Source organism: Crinia signifera, chromosome 2 (genome assembly GCF_055691185.1).
Source record: "Crinia signifera chromosome 2, ASM5569118v1, whole genome shotgun sequence".
Lineage (NCBI taxonomy): Eukaryota > Metazoa > Chordata > Amphibia > Anura > Myobatrachidae > Crinia > Crinia signifera.
This window is the reverse complement of record NC_139218.1, coordinates 24,676,732-24,696,992: the sequence shown is the minus strand read 5'-3', so window position 1 is coordinate 24,696,992 and position 20,261 is coordinate 24,676,732. Positions and strand designations below refer to the sequence as shown.

General features: G+C 44.4%; 1 protein-coding gene and 1 non-coding gene across 3 annotated transcripts; both read right to left on the bottom strand.

Moving 5' to 3' along the window:
* Positions 1-3,008: 3,008 nt before the first annotated feature.
* LOC146061911 (5S ribosomal RNA) lies at positions 3,009-3,127 on the bottom strand. Its single transcript, XR_014471314.1, has one exon. It is a non-coding gene; the product is annotated as a 5S ribosomal RNA (ribosomal RNA).
* A 2,356-nt stretch (positions 3,128-5,483) lies between these two features.
* Positions 5,484-19,891, bottom strand: DONSON (DNA replication fork stabilization factor DONSON). 2 transcript variants are annotated; one of them, XM_083171785.1, is made up of 10 exons: positions 19,489-19,891; positions 15,291-15,362; positions 14,970-15,170; positions 12,844-13,022; positions 12,488-12,666; positions 11,890-12,010; positions 10,607-10,705; positions 9,209-9,407; positions 6,776-6,982; positions 5,484-6,393 (listed from the first exon to the last, which is right to left on the bottom strand). In XM_083171785.1, exons 1-10 carry the CDS (start codon positions 19,807-19,809, stop codon positions 6,259-6,261), a joined length of 1,713 nt encoding a protein of 570 aa, XP_083027911.1. In that variant the 5' UTR covers positions 19,810-19,891; the 3' UTR covers positions 5,484-6,258. The 2 variants fall into 2 exon arrangements, with proteins under 2 accessions (XP_083027911.1, XP_083027909.1); XM_083171783.1 differs by having other exon boundaries at positions 5,484-6,396; positions 19,489-19,890.
* Positions 19,892-20,261: the final 370 nt, after the last annotated feature.

The window sequence follows — 20,261 nt, the reverse complement described above, 5'->3', positions numbered from 1 at the left end:
ATGAAGACGCCATGAAAAATAATAATCACGCCAGCTGCAATAAGCACCAGCCAAAGAAGGCTGATGGGCCCTGAGCATAGGTGATATGACCCCGAAGTCAAGCCCGTGGCACCTAATGAGGTGGTCTCAACAGCCCCGTGAGCGGTTCTGGCCCTAGAGGCAGACGGATCAGAGAGGCCCCTGACAGGGTCCGCAGATCCGAGAACCAGAATCTCCTGGATCAAGGTGCCCCCATCTCCGCCTTTAACGTACGAAAAACTTTGAGGAGCAAAATGGGAAATACCATACCTCAGAACGAACAGCCACTGGGCTGACAGAGCATTGACCCTGTAAACTGCTGGGCCTCGAGACCTGGACCCATACAGGGTGACCTGGTGAATGTGGCATAAAACCATCAATCCACTATTGGTCCACCCCAATGGCCTACCAACCACAGGAACACCTCCGAAGGGAGGGTCCATCTGCCGGCATCCATATTTTTGCCAACAAGGCCGGGATCTTGCCCTGCACCCATTAAAAGAAGCAGTAGGCCTTTGTCATGGCCGGCCCACTCAGAGTGCCACCCTAGTGGTTGATAAAAACCAAGTTTTTTTACGTCGGCCGACTGGACCTGCCCAGGGTGACCTTGAAACCAAGGCTCTACCTGGCGGAGATCCCGCAGGACTGCCCTTTTTACTTTGGTTTCAAGACAGAAGCAGCTTATGCATAATAGCATTACCCAGTCTATGCCTAAGCCTATCTATTTGTAGCAGCATAGCAGCACTACAACATTAACAAGCCCTACAGTTACATAGTTTCTTGATTATCACCAAACTTTCTATAGAACACGCTGTCTTGCCAATATATGCTAACAGATTAAAATAGAACCAGGTCATTGGAGGCAATCAAAGCCCCTTACCGAGTCATTTCAATATTAGCACAAGACAACGTATTATTGAACAAGTCATATCTACACAAAAGTGTCAACACACTAAAATCAGCAACAAGCGTGACTAGAAGACAGGTGTTGATAGAGGGAGAAATTTGGCAACACATGTCAAGTATATGTTTCAGTGCCAGGAGTGTATCCATTTAGAAGACAGCTACTAGTGTATATGAGGTTTTTTCCCACACTCCGTAGCAGAGACTGTTTTCAATAGACGCTAACACTAAATCACTATTAAAGAGACTTATTAAAAGCACACAAGCAAGTCCCCACATGTGCTGTTTTTAACACGCACTATCTTGCACTTTGTTTGTAAATTTTTGTGTTTTGGTTTTATATTTCGCGGTTGTTTTAAATAAATAAAATAAAGGTTAATTTTTATTGACTCTAATTAATTCTCTCTGGTGCACCACAAACAAGACACACGTTCTCTTTCTCCATATTCCGATACATCTTTTTGTGTCAGTGGTAGCACACCCCTAGAAAGTACTACGATATTAATCAATTATCTCAATAACAGGGGGCCTCTATTCATATCTGAAAAACATAACAACCGATCCTGTGCGGAAGATTACCCAACTCTGTCTTATGCCTTAAGATGTACTGTTGCGTGTATAAAACACGGTTTACCAAAAGGATTAGTTTTGGTTATAATGTATGTGCATGTAGATACATTAGAAAACAAACAGGAAACGATATAGAAATGCTGTTTAAATGTAAACAGCAAGAATGCTGGCCCCGCACCAGTATACATCATAATATATATATATATATATATATATATATATATATATATATATATATATATATATATATATATACATACATACATATATACACACAGGTTGAGTATCCCGTATCCGAGTATCCGTTATCCGAATTATTCCGAAAACCATACATTCCAGAAAGTGAAAAAAAAATATTTTTTTTGCTAAAAACTCACTGGGGACATTTGTAACAGCACTACTGGTGACATGATATGTAACTGGCACTATATATGTGCAAGAAAATGACTGCTTGGCATTCAAATTCAATATCTGAGATAGTACACAAACACAAATTTTGTTTCATGTTTTGAAACCTTGTTTTTTGAACAAATAAAATATATTTGTGTGTATTTTATGAGGTAATAAAATATATTTGTGTGTATTTTATGTGTTTATACAGCATACATGCAAGATACTTCAAAATACATAATTGAAATATTAAAATATTCCGAAATATGGAATAATCCGTTATCCAAAATTCTCCTGGATATATATATATATATATATATATACATATATACATACATACACACACACACACACACAAATGCATATAAAACGTAAATTTATGTATATATGTACCTCTATATAATAGGTCGTACAGATAAAAGGCAGCATATTGGTATATAGCATTTGGTGGCGCTGAAGTGAACACGGCCGTCAACATTGGTACAAGTTTTACTGGTTACCAAAGTGAGAATGCGTCCCCGAAGGGATGTGTAGTCAAGGCCATATCTTGTGGGAGGAAACCGGAGTACCCGGAGGAAACCCACGCACGCACGGGGAGAATATATAACCTCTGCAGTTAGAGCCATGGTGGGAATAGAACCCATGACCTCAGCGCTGTGAGGCAGTAATGCTAACCATTACACCATCTGTACTTCACTATTAATTATAAAAGCTGCAGGCAGTGTTACTCGGCTAACATAATTTAGTGGAAAACCGTAAGAATTGACAAACAGAATTGTTTGTGGGAGAAAACGGGAGTACCTGGAGTAAACCCACGCAAGTACAGGGAGAATTACATAAACTCCACACAGTTAGGGTAATGGCGTTGTTTGAATGGTTAACCATTACACAATTCGTACCGCACCTGCACAGCTGCATCCCCCAAAAGTGCTACCCGGCTGGGGTGCAAGGCTACTAGAGGCCTGGAGGAATACTAAGTCAAATTATTCTCCAACTTCCTTTGAGCAGGAATACCGAAGGTTATCCTGTGGAGAAATTATACTTCAGGGTCCACTATAGTGACGTTTGCCATAGTGCCCTGTCAGAGCATGAAATAACCCATGGTATTGTGGGGACTAAATCCTTTTAACCTACAGCACCTGGTGTTCCCATGTGGTCTCCCACCCAAGTACTAACCAGGCCCAACACTGCTTAGCTTTCAAGATCAGACGAGATTGGGCCTATCCAATGTGGTATGGCTGTAGGTCCTAGCCGTGCGCCTCGTCTGGATAGTGACGGGAGGGCTGCTGATTGAGCTATCGCTCTTTATTAGGTTTAAACATACCTGCACTATGGCCGACTGGGTTTGAAAGTTTGCAGAGGTCTTTTACACTTTATAAGTGTCTGGACCAGAACTGTAATTGTTGCACACACTGAGATTCCTTTGCTATTTGACTTGCTATAGAAATCTTTGCTAACTTATGAGTTAGTTACATACAAGTCATGCTATCTGCATTAGACTTCATATAGACATTTGTGGCCTGCCAAGAGGATGCATCATGATCTCAAATGTGCAATCTGCATGCTATCCTAATGTAATTCCAACTACATAGTCAGATCCCACACTGGATTGTATTGTGAGTACACACCACAACTAGATGTCTGTGTGACAGTGAAATGTTACCCTCAGTATCTGTGCATTAGAGAGTAAGGCAGTGACCTCTGTGTCACCCTGATAGCAGGATATAAGACTTCCTGCTTTCCTCTGTATGACCTAGCTGGCTGCAAACTGTCCCCCCATAAACTGTAATCTAAGAACACAGTGTACACATTGAACAAGCAGAGGCATTTATTGCATAGATCTAACGATTTCTCTGTCACCCAGTGGTAGCAGTAATACAAAGAAAAAATACATTAGGGAAGGCAGCAGGAACATCCCTTTGGGAACACAGGGGACTGATAAAGCAGGCCCCTCAGAGGACAGTGTACACTGAGTTATACACTTTCCACCTGCCAATATATACACTTATACACTACACACACACAGAGAGAGATTAGGTATAGGTAACCAGAGATAGAATCACTGGATAAGAGAGACAGTATAAGGAGATGAGCTGCCACAGGCCATCAACAACACCATGGTATATAACACAGGAGTGCTATGAGCCCAATACTGTCCCACTATGCTCTAAACCCCACTGTCTGATCACAGAACCTGGGGGAGCTGCTGCAGTCATAGATGCAGCTGGGAGACAGGGACATGTTGGAGCACAGCCCTGGCAGCATCAGTCCGGAGCCTCCAGCAGCGTGCAGGGGTGTCAAGTATGTTAAAATGACCACCAGAGCCGTGTGACAGCTGGGGAAGTGTCATGGCCTCTGGGAGCAGACCCTGCAGTAAGCTCCCCTCCTGGCCAGCTCCAATGGCGCACCTTTTTGAAAGGGTAGCCTCGGACCGCCATCAGGCTATACTCACAACTGTCCAGGCTGGCCGGTGGTACTCGGGCCAGCCTTGCAATGTGTGCAGGACACCAATATAGGAGCCCCTGTGTCACTATCGCTGTCCTCTGACATTGTACAAGAGGCAGCTACACTGGTACAGGTAACACACTATACTTCTGACATGCAGTGATGGTGTTAACACAGTATAAGAGACACAGCACACATATAATATACAAATAATAAAGTGGCACTGAGCTCCGCAAAGCACTATGGCCGGCAAGAGCATAAATTGCTGTAACCTGTGCTCCAGTAGGAGAGGTACAGGGGGGGGGGGGGGGGGGGATTTGCCCAAATGGCCTGGCTGTAAAGAGGTGGACCCCGGACTGGCAAAGTGCTCTCCGTGTACCTCTATCACTATGCAGCAGGCAGGCAGGCAGAGACCAGGGCTGGAAAATCACGTGGGTATATCCTAGCTCCTGTCTCCGGGAGAGGGGCTGTGTGAGGAGAGGCTCCCTCCCCCTACTAGCAAATGGCCACCTGGGATTAATGACTCATGCGGCGTCGGTAAGATGGCGGGGATCCGGCGCATGCCGGGCGGCCCCGCATACCGACACCGCTGCCCACACTCAAGTCTCCCTGGTGGTCCAGCGGGGCAGGGTGCACAACCTATTGAAAGGTGGCGTTCTGACCGCTTGCTAGTGCAGCCCGGCATCCCCCTCGCCGAGCTGCTCAGCCGCTATTACATGTGCACGCTCCCAGCGGGGAGCGCGTTACCTGAAGCGGTTGTCACCGCTGAAGTCCCTGTCCCCGTCGCAGCTGCGTCTCCTCAGTGCCTGGAGCCAGCCGACACCCCCGCTGTGGAAGCCACGTGTGAGGTGATGCGGCTGCCGGGTCCCGGGTGATGGAGCGCAGTGCAGGGGTCTAACAGACCCCCAGCGCTGCTGCTCTGTCACTGACTCCAGTCAGTGTAAAAATAAGAATATTAAAAACAAAGTTTAGGCTCCTGCCAGCACAATCAAAACTGAAAGTAGCTAGCCTAGGAGGCAGGGTAGAGGAGGGGTGAAGCCAGGGCTGTCTCTGGGCAGTCCAGAAGTTTTATTCTTTCTGGTGCTGGAAAGGTCGTGACCTCACTCTACCCACTGTAATCCCTGGGGCCCCTGACGTCTGCCGCAGAAGAAAATACATTTGTGAAGAATTAGATCTTTAATTGGAGATCACATTAATACACAAGTAAAATTCATTAAAATCAGAATCTGCACATAATGTCAGTGTGGGTAAGTTCAGGCCACAAGTGTCCTTCACGCAGAAGTTCAGGTAAATAATCAGGCAGGATTCTGGTTTTAGCATCATTACAACAAGGCAGTGAACGGATTACAGAATTTCCTGGTATAAAAAAAATAGAAAATTCTGCAGCACCAGGCCAAGCACTTTTCTGTCAGTATATACATACAATATAAAAAAAGGACAAGAAATAACATAGTAAAAGTGGCTTTACAACAATACTTCATGGTAATCGGACAGCATTTAGCTCAGCACGTCCATGGTAGATCACATGGAACAGTGACATTAAGCGAGGCCGTTTAGATTCTAGATATCCATATAAACGCAAAGCCGCATTTGTCAATAAATACTTCATGGATTTTGTTTAACCAATAAAATTAGTTTAAAACGAACGATCCGTAAATCTCAGGTCTCCAAATTCTAAGTTTCATCTAAAATATTAAATAAAAGCTAAAAAAGTTATCTGTAGCTAAAACAGATTCTACAGCATGGTTGGACAACCCATTCTCATAGCACGTTCTTCCCCCGGGTCTGGAATACGATTGGTGAGAAGGGTAACAGACCACAGCTGATGAAGCTATAGGCCAGCACGGCAGTGATAGACTTAACTGGCCAATGTCTGTACCACTGTTACGAGGTAACTATGACAGTACATAGAGGTTGTGTTTTCAGAACATGTCAGCATTTCCAAGTGTATTTGTAGTCGCTCAGTTCTAGCTGACGTAGCGAGGATTTCCCAAGTGTAGACAACTGGGTACATTGTGCCAATGTAAGAGGATGAAGGCCGCAGTTCACAAGTTCAGAACCATCATTCTGCTGGGGAAAGAAAAAATAAATTGTAGTCACATATAAAACAAAACTACCCTTTGCACATATATAGGTGCTCTTCTAAAGGGGCCAATCCAATTACACACCTTCACGGTGGGTACAAGCGCAGTACTATGCTAAACCAATGGTATGGCCGTACTTACAGATTTCAGTGTGTGGGCTGTAAATCTGCCCATACAGGGTTTGTTTGACCTGTGAGATGCAAATTGTGGTGCCATTGTCGATATTTACTTGGCAACTCACGGTTAATTGGAATGAGCCAAAAGTGGTTTACATTTGCACTTTAAAAATAAGATGAGTGAACAAAAAGACCCATCAAGGAGGTTGCACCCAAGTTACAGCGAGGCCCCCTAACTCCAGTGCCCACCTGGCAGTCCTGGTCATGGGTAGCCGTGTTGAACACCGTGGTTGGCTCATGTGTATAGAGGGCGGTTGAGAAACTGCCCATCTGTGCAGACTTGAGTAGCAGCGTCAGGGAATGCAGAGCATGAGGCATCACCGGCCCCATTATCTCCAGGCTGAACTGATCTTTGTATGCCGACCGTACCAGAGTCTTCACATTCACACTCCTGGCCTGGAGAAAACAGAGAGGATTATATACAGCACAAAGATTCATACATTTATCTGATACCCTCAATAGTTAAGGTGGCACAAGCCTCAGAGGAGATCTGAGCACCCCTATCATTATTTCCATAAAACAGAATTACGTGGTCATACACTCACCAAACCTTTACTACATCTTGCCCGAGGTTTACATATTGTTAAGACAAGTGTTTGTGGAGTTATCAAGCGCAATTGATTAAGCCGGGTGCCGCTATTCAAACATAAGAAGGTACACCACCTTCTATGATATAGATCCAAGAAAAAGTTTTTGTTTGAATCTTAGCGCAACCCCCTTAAAGAAGATGTTAATACACAATAAACATTTATATAGGATTTATTGTGACAAAAATGATTGACAAGTAAAAACAGAAATAGAGTATGAAAACAACAGATATTTACAGAGTTTCCACTGGTAAATTTCAATGTTTCTTTGGTCACATCCAGCACAATAAAATATGAAGACTTTCTCTCACCATAGAACGAAGTTGCGGTGGGCTATGCTTCCATATGAAGGTCTACGGCCACACCGCAGATGGCTTGCTACAGGAGAGTCCTCAATATAAAGTGCAAGTGCGTCCTTAAAGTGTCTGGTCGTCTTAAAGTGCAAAGTGAAAGTGCACTGTGATCGGCAGTCTGTATCCAATACAGACTGCCGATCACAGTGCACTTTCACTGCACTGTGTATCCAATACAGACTGCCGATCACAGTGCACTTTCACTGCACTGTGTATCCAATACAGACTGCCGATCACAGTGCACTTTCACTTTGCACTTTAAGACGACCAGACACTTTAAGGACGCACTTGCACTTTATATTGAGGACTATCCTTTAGCAAGCCATCTGCGGTGTGGCCGTAGACCTTCATATGGAAGCATAGCCCACCGCAACTTTGTTCTATGGTGAGAGAAAGTCTTCGTATTTTATTGTGCTGGATGTGACCAAAGAAACATTGAAATTTACCAGTGGAAACTCTGTAAATATCTGTTTTCATTCTCTATTTCTGTTTTTACTTGTCAATCATTTTTGTCACAATAAATCCTATATAAATGTTTATTGTGTATTAACATCTTCTTTAAGGGGGTTGCGCTAAGATTCAAACAAAAACCTTTTCTGGAATCGATGTTTACATATTATCAGAAAGATGAGGGACAAACCATCCCAACAGACCTATAACCACCAAGACTCAAAGATGAAGGACTCAACTCAAGAGCTAATAGGACAGAGTTGGAGAACCAATGAATGTGTATATGAATGTTTGCTCTGTCTAAGCTGCATGTGGAAAAGATTAGTACAAGTTTAGGAGCAGTCTACTAACTGATTGCAAGGGAACAGTATATGCTGGGCCATGGGTGGGAAGGCTTTCTATACTGTAGGGGGATGAACCAGCGCCTAGAACAAACATCCATATGAATACCGTACTCCGCAGAATCACTAGAGAAATATAACCTAGATCAGGGGTCCTCAAACTATTTTGCTCTGGGACCCCATCAGACAATAAAAACAATCACATGACCCCAGCAAGTTACTGCAGAAGGTCATCATATCACATGTGTGGTCAGCAGACAGCACATACATGGCAGCATTGTGGAGGCACAGAGTGATGGGAGGAGTCTGATATACCATAACCCATCACATCACATGTGTAGGCAGCAGACAGCACATACATGGCAGCATTGTGGAGGCACAGAGTGATGGGAGGAGTCTGATATACCATAACCCATCACATGTGTGGTCAGCAGACAGCACATACATGGCAGCATTGTGGAGGCACAGAGTGATGGGAGGAGTCTGATATACCATAACCCATCACATGTGTGGTCAGCAGACAGCACATACATGGCAGCATTGTGGAGGCACAGAGTGATGGGAGGAGTCTAAAATAACAGACAATTCCACAGATTTTTCAGACTGACAGATTAGAGAAGTCATCAGCAATATAGAGTCGCGACCCCATGCTGAGAAGGCCAGGACCCGCTTTTGGGTCAGGACTCAGTTTGAAAACCGCTGACCTAGATCATTTGCTACTTCCACATGTATAAACTGAACACCAAATATTTCTGTTCTAATAGGCCAAGGGAAAAATGGAGAAAGCAGTATATTAGCATGGATAATAAATCCTATAGCAATGCATTTGCATAAAAATGAAGTAGATTTTTAAAACCGCTGTACATTTCATAAAGTGAGAGTACACCGCACCTTCAGTGTGTGCATGGTGGCGCCCCGGAATGCGATTGGTGACAGCAGTGTGGGCGGGAGTCCGGCCTGAGCACCAGCCGCAGCTACGATGCTCTTACAGTTGATGAGGAAATTGAGTAACGTGAATGTGTTTGTTCCTTTCACCAACACAACGGATTCCGGCCTGTGGTCCAACTTCACTTCATTCCTCTCCTTCCGTCTGGATTAACTCAGGTCAAGGTATAAAAAGACCAATACAATTATGTGACACTCCATCCACTGATCTAAGCCATTGTATTCATCAACTAGAGACCGCCCCGGCTTCACACGGGAACATTTTTTCTAGTAACAGGTTTAAAAAAAAAAAAAAATTATTTTATCATTTATTAAGTTACTTATATATCGCAGAATATTCCGTTGTGCTTTACAATAGGAGACAGTTATAGACCACATTTGTCATTTTTTCTTCAGATGTGACAAAAAAAAATTTTTTTTTGTTCATGCAATACGCGAAAGGGCCACAAAGTTGGTCATGGTAAAAACATTCCCCACTTACTGTAGATCAACTCCAGCTACATTAAGTGTGTGACATTGTGCTTTATTTATGGTCATGGCAAAGAAAGCTCATCAGGAACTGGACTCTAATAATACATTTTAAAGGAATGATTATGATAAACCCATTTTGCTAGTCTCCCATACGGGATGTGGTTATGGTGAATATAAGTAAACTTTGCGGGAGAACGGTACTATATAATAGTGAAAAACGCCCCAAAATCCGTCAAGCCATTTTCGAGATTACGGCGTACAGACAGAGGTGCTTCAGGGACTTTTCTTTATCGAAATGTAAGGATTATCTGCAGAGTGCACAGATTAGGGTTTCTTACTTCCAGACCTCATAGCACCCAATAAGTGCATGGTTGTTATACTGTGTGCCAGAGCACAGGTGAAACCACTACCTACTAGGACCATGGGTATTGTTAAGTAATTCACGTGGGATTCTTGGGGTTGACCGGGAAAGCATGTTATTATGTTATTTTCTTATTTCCTACCTAGAGGCCAGACCTGAGAAATACTGGCTTAGATAAAGTGACAACAGCCTTTAAAAGGATGGATAAATCCACCATATCTTATATAAATAAATCTAGATTTAAGATATCAAAAGGTCCTGATCAGAAATAGATCCCCTTAAGCTTACGTTTGTCTTTCATGACTCCACCGGCACCAAATCTTTTACTCTCTAGTAAGACGATATGGACATGTGCTCCTAGTAGGATCAAGTTAGCCACCGGTAGCTGTAGATCACATATTTGAATTCTGAATCCTGATCCATACCAATGGCCAAACCTGGGAAAGCAGTACATTCACTGTCGCCCAGACGCCAATCAGCAGAGCTTGGGTCTCATCACAATGAAAGGATACAGTTTGATGGATATTGCATCTGGCTTTTTAATTTGGTCTTCAACTCCCATTTCTTCCAACCACGAGAAGCTCTCTTCCTCGTCACTGTCTAATGGTTCCCTGAAAATAGAAGTTGCCATATAAATAACTGGTAATGCTAGAACATTTCTGCTGTTACTACCGAGGACTTGATCAGCCTTATATTAAGCTGGAACCTGAAGTGTCAGTGACTGTACTGGAAAATGAAGAGGTTCGCTTAACCAGTACCAAGATAATTTTTGTCAAAATTGGTGTGAAATAGGTGAAACAAATATTTGTCATAATGACCCGTAATGTTACCTTACGTAGGAAATCTAAATTCTTAAGGCTAAAAGGTGACCTTACGTAATTGTTTTCCTGGGACATGCTGAGGTTCCACACCCTACATTCCTGACTATTGCTCCTCACAGCAGCATCAATAGGAACCTTGGAGGTATCTACTATGGTACATTATGTGGCTGCATTGCATTCATTATTATATATGAACTCTAGAAATGACTATAGCCAATCACCACAGAATGATCTCTTCTACCTGTAATAATCTGCATGCCCACTTATTGCATCAAGGAGAAATGCCAGTTGGCCCATCACAAGACAGGTGGCAGGGCTGCACCTTGACTATAGGGAATCGGTCACACTATGGATCAGCTGGCCTATTTTGGTTGCCATGGCGACCTCACCGTTGACCATTATATGAATCTCAAAACACATGAAAGTGACTTTCGATAAAACACCAAAATCTATTTGGCCACCAGTATCCTGAATGAATAGGTCACTTTCATACGGCGGGGATTCCCAACCACGCTCCTCAAAGCAAACTATTGCTGGCCATACACGTATACGATTTGGACCCTTTTCACCTGATTACAATGGATGGGGCCTAAAAATCAGGTGAAAAATTGCCCAATTACCGATTCTGATCAGATGTACACGGGAGATCACCGAACATAAGATTTTAAATCGGATCCGGCAGCACCTGCTGGTACTACATACCATACATTGCTTATGGTCGAGCCACCGGGCCAAGGTATCACATGCTGGGCTTCATACGATATCTCGGATAGGTGTATAGAGGCCTTAACAGTCCAGGTTTTAAAAAAGGAGAGCCATACTTTAGCACAGGTGACATACATATAGGATTTAACCATCTGTGCTAAAGAGTAGCGATCACTAAACGTGTGTGTGCCTGGAGGACAGAGCTTGGGAAACACTGCCTTGTGGAACATACAATGATTCATGTATCCGACACCTGACATTTTACATACTCTTCTGCGTCGCATGCGTCTCCAGTCTCCGGAGTCTTGTCATTTGATTGTGGCATTGACTCCGCGCTCTTCTCTTTTTTACTGGCATCATTTACCACCAATGGCAGAGAAAATTCAATTCCTGGAAAACACTTTGCTTTTAAGTCCTTTTAAAACCTTTAAAATTGACCAGTAAAAAAAAAAAAATGGGCCACAATCGATAAACACCTGGTATACACTGTTCTCGCTCTCAAGCAAAGTCCCAGGCCAAGCATGTTGACCCAGTAATTTGTCTTTCAAAAAGGTTTTTTTTTTTTCCCCCAGTGCGAACAGGCCAACCCGAGTCAAAATTCCCAGGTCTCCAACCCTGCTTTTCACCCTGTTTGGAGACCCAGGTATGCCGAACAAGGTTGGCCTGAAAAAAAACCTGTGTTGAAAGGCAAATTACCGGGTAGAACTGCTTCACTCTGGAATTTGCCTAGCAGTGAGAACATGGTCAGGCGCTGCAGTACCCGCCATTTAAATGCCGGGTAGTACCCACTAGCAGTGTGAGCACGGTATTAATAACACATAACAGTTACCCAGAAACAGTTGAATTAGACGCAAGCTTGGTATATACCTTCATTTTTCATCGCTTCCCTTAAGCCCTGTGTGGTAGGAGACATGACCGCTGTAATTACATCACACCCTGCGACACCTGGTGCCCGGAACAGCACCGTGAACTGATAAGCGCACACGTAGAAGTACGGACACAGCTTTGCTCTCAGCAGATTATACAGAGAGGTGAAACTAAGAGCCCTGTGGAGAGAAAGAACATGTATAGAATTAGTTGCAGTACTTCATCGCAGGACGGCCCCGTTCATGCGAACCTTACGCATGCGCAGAGTATCCATAATTGGCTACCATACGAATTAACGCGATCAGATCTGAATCGGGCCCATTGTGCCGATAAGGCAGCGTTAGCACAGTGCCTACCATTCACTCATTAACACCTGCTGCAGCGACTCATCTTGAGACCACGGGTTATTTTTGCCAGTCATTTTCCGGTCTGCTCCGATCCTGGGGAAGAGCTGCAGCCACGGAAGTGAAGGATGTAGCCAGTACACCAGTGCTTGCTGGAACGCGCATCGCAGCTCACTAGATTGCTTTGGTTCCTATACCAGAGTGGAATAAGAAAGTAAGGAACCACGTAATACCACGAGATGGTACAGAGACTATTATGGACTGTAATATTGCTCTTTATACTCCATGTTACAAATATGCTTTCTCTACATTACGATAATTACCAAGAAGCCAACATGGCTGGTTAATGTCCCCACAATACATATTCCTACAATTCACTTATTAGCATAATGACACTATCAAAAGGCAATGTCAGATTTCTACACTCTTACAGAACACGCCTATGTATCTGCAGTACCATAATATTACCTAGTGGGTTGTACTCTTCCCGCCAGCCTTCTTTAGCAGAGGGCCACAGAATGCTCCTTTTATAAACTGTAGGATGCACCCAGCGCTACACTACAATCCCTGCCGACTTCCCACTGCCACACTGGTTGCCGACATCCAGCTGCCCACTTACTGAAAGTTGATCTTATTCAATCTCCAAAGAGCACAAGGGGGTTCCCCTTAGAGTGAACTTTAAGGGTCTCAAGATGCCAACAACAACAGCCTCTGCAAACACCACTTCACTGTAGTGTGGCATGGTGTGTAACCAGCTGTGAATACTTGTGCCAGTCAAAAAGTGCCTGTCCTCAGACCTAAACAGGGAATGTGACCCCTTTCAAAAGATTTCAAGCGGAAAACAGAGGGCAGATTTTAAAATACAGACACTGTTTTTGGTGCCAATTTATTACGGATCGCATATACAATGGAATAGTACTGCCCAGGATGGCATTGTAATATGTGATCCCATCGCAGGGATAGGGCCCATCTTAGCGATGCGCTCAGCCGCTTGCCGGAGAGGTCTGCACATGCGCAGTTAGCGCTGACCCCCCCGCACTGCCGTAGGCTACAGTGGGCTACTGCCATCTCAGAATGACTGTAGCCCCGGGACCCAATGCTGATATATCGGGCAGCATTGCATCCCGCATGCGGCTGGAGGCAGTGCAGGAGGGATGGCAGCAGAGACTGGAGATTCCTGCTGCATTCCTCCAGATACATTCAGGGGACACTTAATATTTGCGGCTACCCGCCGAAAATGATAGTTTTCGGTGATTTAGCCGCAATTATTCAATGATAAATGGGCCCCTTAAAGAGATCTCTGTGCCACATTAAGATCAGGCAGAGGCCAGAACAATTGCCAACTCATCTATCTTCTACATAGAAAACAATGGGCTGCCAATAATGTGGGGATGGGTTTAGACGGCTCTTAAATCCAGATACTAATCCAATCCCATAATAACCTGTCACGGCTTTGGGAAGCTGGATTTTTATTTTTGTGACCTTGGTGGCTGCTTGATACAAGTATCAGCACATTGGTGCGAGAAGCGGAGATAAACCAAAAGAAGCCACAACACCATCCAGCAACTAAATACAACGCTGAATGTATTTATGAAACCAAAGCTTTTATAGTATAATATAGGCAGAATTGCTTATTTTCGTTTTTGGACTATAAATATGACGGACCATTAAGTTTCTGCACGGATAATAGTTAATAAAACCGAGGGCAAAGAAAGGGAAAAAAAAAATATCTGCTTACGATACAGGCTTTGGTGAAATAGATAGAAGCTAGAAAGATACAGATGTAGCGCCTCTCGCCAAGCTCACGGAATTGGCAGATTCCCTGAGCTGGTGCAGGCTGGCTGAGAGGCGCTGCATCCGATGGGGATGCGCGAGCATCTCACATGCTTGCGCGTCCCAGTCACTGAGCAACAGGGAGCAGATTCCCTACTCAGCGTCTCCTGCGCCCCCTTCTGGCAGATGATTGGAGCTGCTCCATCTGTAAAGCAATCTTTGATAAGGACTCATCCACAAAATATTTTTATGTATACAGAGGTGCTCTGCCAGCTAGATATAAATCTGTAAAAGGTTATGGGGAACAGAATACAGTAACCGGATAAAAAATAAATAAAAAAATTGTTAAAAACATAAGCCGTTACCGGTATACTGTGAGGCAGACTGACAGGAGCAGCACGACAATGTAAAACTAGGCCCTGAGCTTCTTCCTGGGCTTTTAAGTGGTCGGTCCAGGAGAAAGGCTGGGAAGACGTGAAAAGCAGGCGGGTCTTTAGACTCCAGTCAGCTGGGTAGGTAAGTGATCCTTTAGGCTGCTCTAGAACAGTTAGAGGCTTTTCAGGAGACTGGAAGAAATGCAAATGGTTACATATAAATAGTATTAACACCACAAGATCCTCCAATCTGGAATATTTCTGACATTGCTTCTATAAAGCTTCTTGTAATTAGGAATACATGGCACTTACTTGAATCTTTGTGGCTACAGCAAGCTCGGTGTCAAAGAATTCTCCGCAAATTACATCTTTTTCTGAAATAAACTGAAAAAAAAAAAAAAATTATTATGTTTTACTTTGTGAAGACAGCAATCTCAAAAGGGGGAGAGGGAAGTTAGGAATCCGCACACAAGTTGGTTTAGATCCCACTTATTTGGGGGATTCTGCGGAGCCGCCCATTCAATTTTCATGTGGCGGGGGTGCTATCCGGGGCAAGTTGGGTACAATATATGAAGAAAAAAAGGAGAGGAAAGATTTGCACTTCGGATGCACTCCTAGAGAGATAAATTTCGATTATATAAAACGTATAACTTTATTGATTATTCGATTGAAAGATAAGGGGAAGTTCTGTCCGTGTAGCTTATAAGTTCACGGGTAGCGTTCCACCTTATTTTGTGAAATGTTTAAGATGTTAAAAATATTAAGAAACACATTAACAAACATACATGTAGTGTGAAGTGCTTATACTGCACTTAAGAAAAAAGAAAATATGTATATAGATTTAAAAATAAGCCTTTGGTTCTAAGTATCCTTGTTATGGTCACTACACTTTAATACTCTTGTTCTGCACCTCTTCAGTAATCTTAATCAGTAAACAATAGTTTTTATTCTATTTTTTACACCATTCCATCAGCCCAATGCCCACCACCCAGGGGCATCGGGGACAGCACCAGGCTTCAGCCTGGTCAGGTAAGTCCTGGAGGGGAGGGGGGACCCCTTCATTGGGGGGGTCCCCACTCCCCCAGGGCCCCTGGCCAGGCTGACTGGTCAGTAGGGATGAATGCTTTGGCCGCGGGAACTTATATCATAAGTGTCCCCCGGCTGTGGCATTACCCTGCTGGCTGGTTTGGCCTGGGGCTGGTTCTTAAAATACGGGGGACCCCTAGTCATTTTGTCCCCCGTATTTTGGGAACCAGCCCCGGACCTGGTTTTAAAAAAAAATAAAAATCAGTGAAGCCCTATTTGTCGGGTTTCCTGATTTTTTTTTTTAATAGGTAAAAGGGTGACTGCTATAATTATGCCCTAACCCAGCCCATTATTATAATTTTGGTCACATGTGAAGTGTGAATAGCCCAAATCGGGAGAGTGTGTACGGTGGTACAATCCTTTTCTTGCGACTGTTTGGACGGGAGTAAATCAGACGTCGCAAGTAAATTGTACAGGTGTATACGCTCGTGTCGGCTGTTTGTGGACGGTCCGAAGGGAGTACGGTCGGCCGAACGCTTGCAAAAAAAAAAGGATTGTATAGATGTGTACCCAGCTTAAGTGTGTTTGTGAATAATACACTGTCGCAAAATTGATGGCAATTAGCTCAGACTAATGTCTGTTGTATTATTCATTTATTTTGATACACTTTTACAGAGGTTATTGTTACTTTTTACTTTGTAACAATTTGCCTACATAGTATGTTTTGTTCTTATTGGTAGTCAAGTACTCTGCAGGGATTGTTTGCATTTAAGGTTATTTTGGATGTTTGGGTCGCACTTATATTGGAGTGTTATATCAGTTGGTGCTCCTTTTATAGTGCCCTTGTGATTTCCGTATCGAGTTTAATTAGGTTGTTACACACAATTTATCACACCCTTTTATTTCTCTGTATAATAGATGTATGGTTTGGAATTCAGCAGTGAAGTTGTAGTGTATTTATTAAATAATACACTGTTGTTGATGGTCAAAAATTTACCCGGAGGAATATCTGTTGCGTTGTCCTTATGCAGATTTGAGTTGGTTATTCGGTCCAGTTGACCTACACTTTAAATACAGCAGTTTTTTTTTTTATCATTGCTGTGTGTAATTATTCTGCTGTCATTCCTCTCTGCTGTCATTCCTCCCTGTATAAGATCTTAGATACTTAGATCAATATTTACAGTACAAATGTGTGGTTCTGGGTTCAGTTTAGATGCTGTATTTCACAATATTATCAAGATTGAAATGAGACAGAAAGGAGAAAAAGGATTCCTTTACTACAATTGTGAAGATCTATTGGCCAGTGTGGTGTATTTAATAAATACACTACAACTACACTGCTGAATAACTGATCTATTGACATCATCATGAAGGAACTTATCTACCACTGAATCAGTGTATAACAGAAGTGGGTAGCCATATAACTGGTAGCTTGCATGTCATACAGCTCCCCAAGCCAGTGCCATCAAAGGACTGCCTATCACCCAAGCCTGCCAATGTAAGCAATCTGGTTTCCTGGAACAGCTTTGACCAAAATGGCAAAATTATCGAAAATGAACAGAAGGTTGCGTCCCACTACCCATGATCTGGACCCTGAATCAACCAAGCTTCTAATGGGGTGTATGGACATAATTAAACCTGTATTTGCAAAGATAGTTCATTGCTCCTTGCAGACAGCCATTTTCCCTGAACCACTAAAGGAAGCAATGGTCAGGCCAATTGTCACCCCATGAGATTTAGGATCCATTCATTCAGAAGACATAGCACCGAAACAGCCCTGGTATTGTGCTCTATGATCTTCTAATGGCAAAATGCAAGTGACTGTCCAATCTTAAGGTGTGTACACACGGGGCGATATATCGCTCAATGTCTCCTTTTCATCAGCGACCAGAGATGGCCACTGATGAAAAGAAACCCCTGCCGGCAGAGCCGCAGAGGTAATCAGCTGGTCACAGGTGCAAGCTCCTGCGACCAGCGATTATAACGGGGCTGAAAACGGGAGCGCGCACCCTGTGTTTTATCGCCGGAGCACACTCATATCGCTGTCGTGTGTACACGGCTTTAATCCTTCTGGATCTCTCTGCAGCATCTGACAACTTGGACTATTGGATTTTAATTAAGCGCCTGAAGAATTTCTGTGGACTCAATGGCAGAGTCCTTAGCTGGCTCAAATCTATTCTCAACGCCAATATATTCTCAACAAAATAATGCCTGGCCAGTGCTTGATGACACACAACTGTACGTGTCTTTTGCTCCAGGTAATGAGAACCCAATAACAAAACCTAAATGACTGTCTAGTTAAGCGTCAAAAGTAGATGCCAGTTGGCTGTGATTTACACTGATAAAACAGGTTCTTATGCTGCAGTCTTGTCCTGTGGCTTATTATATGGCCCAGCGATTAATATCCAGCATGCTGGATAAACCTATAAAATCGCCGATGTCAGGACCAGAGAACACTAGAGTGTACTTGAAGCAGCTTCCTATTCCTTACTGATCATCTTGGCTAGGTACAGTTATTAGTCCACCATCATGAAGATGATGGACTTTTAACTGTGGTATTTGTACAAGGGCATTAGCGCTGCCTGTGTTTAAATGTGTGTTCACATTCTGATGTGTTAATTCATTGAGTCGAGAAAGATTGTGCTATAAAAACTGATGTTTTATTAAATCAAATGAATGGGTTGTGCATATATGCACTTGTCAAGAGAAAATACTACTTTTACTGCGAACCCAAGCCCACTGTCAAGTAGTATTTTCTCTTGACAAGTGCATATATGCCCAACCCATTAATTTGATTTAATAAAACATCAGTTTTTATAGCACAATATCTCTCGACTCACTTCAATAAACACATCAGAATGTGAACACACATTTAAACACAGACAGCGCTAATGGCCTTGCACAAATACCGCATATGAACCAAAGGGGTCTGGGACACCCCTAAGGCACAGCAGCGCCTACAAACATACTGACCAAAAAGGTGAGTGCAGGACTTTTAACTGTACCTAGAATCTGTCTGAACTCATCCCGGCTCCAACTCTATGGGACACAGTGCAAGGCTCCCACTCCTTAATATACAGACTCAAGACTTCCCTGCCCACTAATATCCACTGTTAAGCTTTGTGTGTGCTGTAAAGCACACAGTCCTACTGGGAGGAAAGAGCTATATAAATAGCATTATCACTACAAGATCCGCAATAAGAATATGGGTGGGGGGAGACTTGGGGACATTCACAAAAGCCGGCACTGTCCCTGGGATTTGGGGACGCCTGGGAGAGACCTGATGCAGCAGCTGCACTGGGGGAGGAGGTGACATAGCTTCACCAAACGTCACATGACCGGTCACGTGTGCACCCGCCCGTGACGTCGCCACCCCTCATTGGCTGCTCCACTTGCGGGCGATTCGAAAACCCGCCAGGGTCCGGTACACGGGTGACCCGCGGTGTCCCGGCACCGGCAGCGCCCCCTTCCCCTCATCTCTCACCTGAGCGGGCGGCGGGTTCTCCTGCTCCGCCAGCGCCCAGCCTTCCGTCGGCAGCTCACACTCCGCCACACTCCCTGCTCTCCTCTTCCTCGGCACGGTGTTCTCCAGGCTGGCGAACGGGTTCCTCCGTTTCACCGCGCCGCTCTGCTGCTGCCGCCCCGGGGAGAAGGGGCGCACCCCGGCCGCCCGCTTGGTGGCATCCCCCGGGGAGAAGAGGGCTGCTTTGGCCCCGGCCTCGCTTCGGCTCCTCCGCCGGCTCAGCCGCAGGACGTCCGTGGGCTTCTTGAAGCTGGGGGAATAGCCGGGTATGAGCGCAGACATGGCGGCAGCGAACACAAACACTGACTGACTGAGCCTGGCGCGTTTTTCCCTGGCGTCACGTGATCGCGCCTGAAGTCCCGCCCACTATCCTCCCCATAACAAGCAGCAGCAGAGGCCCTATCACTGCTCACCGCTAGGGGCCGCTGCTGCGGAGACGAAGAAATTAATCTCCTGACGCGCTTTTCCCACGGCATCACGTGACCGTGCCCACTACCACTACCGTCCCCATAACAACCAGCGGCGGCAGCACTACCACTGGTCTCGGCTAGGACTGAGCGTGGCACTCCACTAACCTTGACACTCCAGCTGTTGCTGAACTACACATCCCAGCATGCCCTGCTGCCGTTTTACAGTTTGGCCATGCCAAAACTGATGCAGGGCATGCTGGGATGTGTTAGCCATCGCTTTAGCTAGTAGTCACATGACTGCACCCGTGACCCACCACAAATCGC

What these genes read in the sequence shown, in the direction of transcription:
- DONSON (XM_083171783.1), bottom strand. Translation starts at nt 19,809, where the DNA reads ATGTCTGCGCTCATACCCGGCTATTCCCCCAGCTTCAAGAAGCCCACG. An exon ending in GTCTGCCTCACAGTATACCG is followed by an intron (nt 13,023 to 14,969) that starts GTAACGGCTTAT and finishes ACTCTGGTATAG; the next exon opens with GAACCAAAGCAATCTAGTGA. An exon ending in GACGCATGCGACGCAGAAGA is followed by an intron (nt 10,706 to 11,889) that starts GTATGTAAAATG and finishes TTCTATTTTCAG; the next exon opens with GGAACCATTAGACAGTGACG.